Here is a 1,707-nt window from a genome sequence, read left to right on the forward strand (position 1 = left end):
AAAAAAAGTGATTGATGACATTGGATCTGCAGAATGGCAACCTGAAGGTCAGATATACATGAACAACTGACATCATGCCTCCACTCAAATAAGCCAATAAAATTAAAGAAAAACACACTTTCCTAGACATAAGTGTTGAATATGTCAATGGTTTGCAGATAGCTGCATAGCGGTCAAAGGCCATTGCAGCTAGAATGAGGCATTCTGCATCACCAATGCAAGCAAACAGGTACATTTGAAGGGCACAGCCATACAGGGAAATGCTCTTCTTAGAAGATAAGAAGTTTGCTAGCATATTGGGGGTGATGGCTGTGGAGTAGCTGATGTCTAGAAAGGAGAGATTAATGAGAAAATAATACATGGGAGTTTGAAGATTAGAATCAATATTGACCAGGACTATCAAACCAATGTTTCCCACCAAGGTCAAAATGTAGATGACCAAAAACAAAAGGAAGAGCATGATTCGGAGTGGTAGATCATTTGTGAGGCCGATTAAAATAAACTCAGTTGGTACAGTATAATTCCTCTCAGGCATCTTCTCTGTTGGGAAGACCTTCATACGTGTGATGAAAAGAAGGTGAGTTTTTCAATTGGGACAGGTTTAATTACACAGCTCCAGAAGGTGTTCTATCTCATGTCTGTGAAAATGAATAGAGAGCTAAGAATGCCTTTCCTGTCTCATCAAGAAAACATCCACTCTTTAAGATTTCTACATTTAAGGGAAAGCCTTAAGTGATGTCCAACAGTGATGGCAAGGAGCTGCTAGTTTACTTAAAAAGAAAATGCTAATTTTTTTCTTTTTGCTAGGCAATCAGGTTAAGTGACTTGCCCCGAGTCACACAGCTAGTAAGTGTCAGGTGTCTGAGGCCAGATTTAGACTCAGGTCCTCCAGATTCTAGGGCCCGTGCTCTATCCAGTGTGCCACTTAGCTGATCCAACAAAATACTAATTCTAGTGTAAAATAATTGAGTCAGATAATTTTATGAGCTTTTAAAATTTGTTAAGCATAATATTTATTTTCTCCTTTAATATTTACATCAATTTTGTAAGGTTGATACTACTGCTATGAATAGTCCCTTCTAAACAGAAAGAAAATGAGGCCCAGGTAATTCAAATGATTTATCCATTGTCATGAAGTTAATTTTGAATCAGATGTGGCATTTTAATCCAGGTGTTTCTGACTCAAACACAGACTTCTATTCACCTTGCCTCATCAGGCACTCCAAATTATGACAATAAGAGAAGTATGAACAGACAATACAGGAATCGATAATGACATATTTTGTCCATAGTAAATTTCTCCTGAGGAATTCACGTATTTCCTGAAAACAATAAAAATAAGAGCAAGGCATCCAGGCGGCACAGTGGATAGAGTACTGAATTTGGGGTCAGAAACCTAGGTTCCAATGGACCTACAGACATTTACAAGTTGTGTGTCCTTGGATAATTTATTTAACCTCTCTATGCCACAGTTTCCTCTTCTGCAAAATATGGAAAATAATAGTATCTACCTCAAGGGTTGTTGTGAAGATAGAATGAGATAATGTTTGTAAAGTCTAAATATTAAAGTATTAAATTCTAGCCATTTACAATAAGGAACTAGAGATAGTTGACATCTATAGAGTTTAAGAAACCAGGGCCAAGATAATCTATATGTAAGTTTTCTGTCTTAAGCTAGACAAAACTGGAATCTATCACTGCTATGTA

The 1,707-nt window shown here is 37.0% G+C and overlaps 1 protein-coding gene across 1 annotated transcript; it reads right to left on the reverse strand.

Annotated features, from left to right (window-relative positions):
- Positions 1 to 7: 7 nt before the first annotated feature.
- LOC114040470 (olfactory receptor 5AS1-like) lies at positions 8 to 535 on the reverse strand (the record flags this gene model as incomplete). Its single annotated transcript, XM_027858586.1, has 1 exon — positions 8 to 535. A coding segment is annotated over exon 1 (528 nt), but the record flags the coding sequence as incomplete, so codon positions are not given.
- Positions 536 to 1,707: the final 1,172 nt, after the last annotated feature.

This window comes from Vombatus ursinus, unplaced genomic scaffold (genome assembly GCF_900497805.2).
Source record: "Vombatus ursinus unplaced genomic scaffold, bare-nosed wombat genome assembly UNPS02013215.1, whole genome shotgun sequence".
Lineage (NCBI taxonomy): Eukaryota > Metazoa > Chordata > Mammalia > Diprotodontia > Vombatidae > Vombatus > Vombatus ursinus.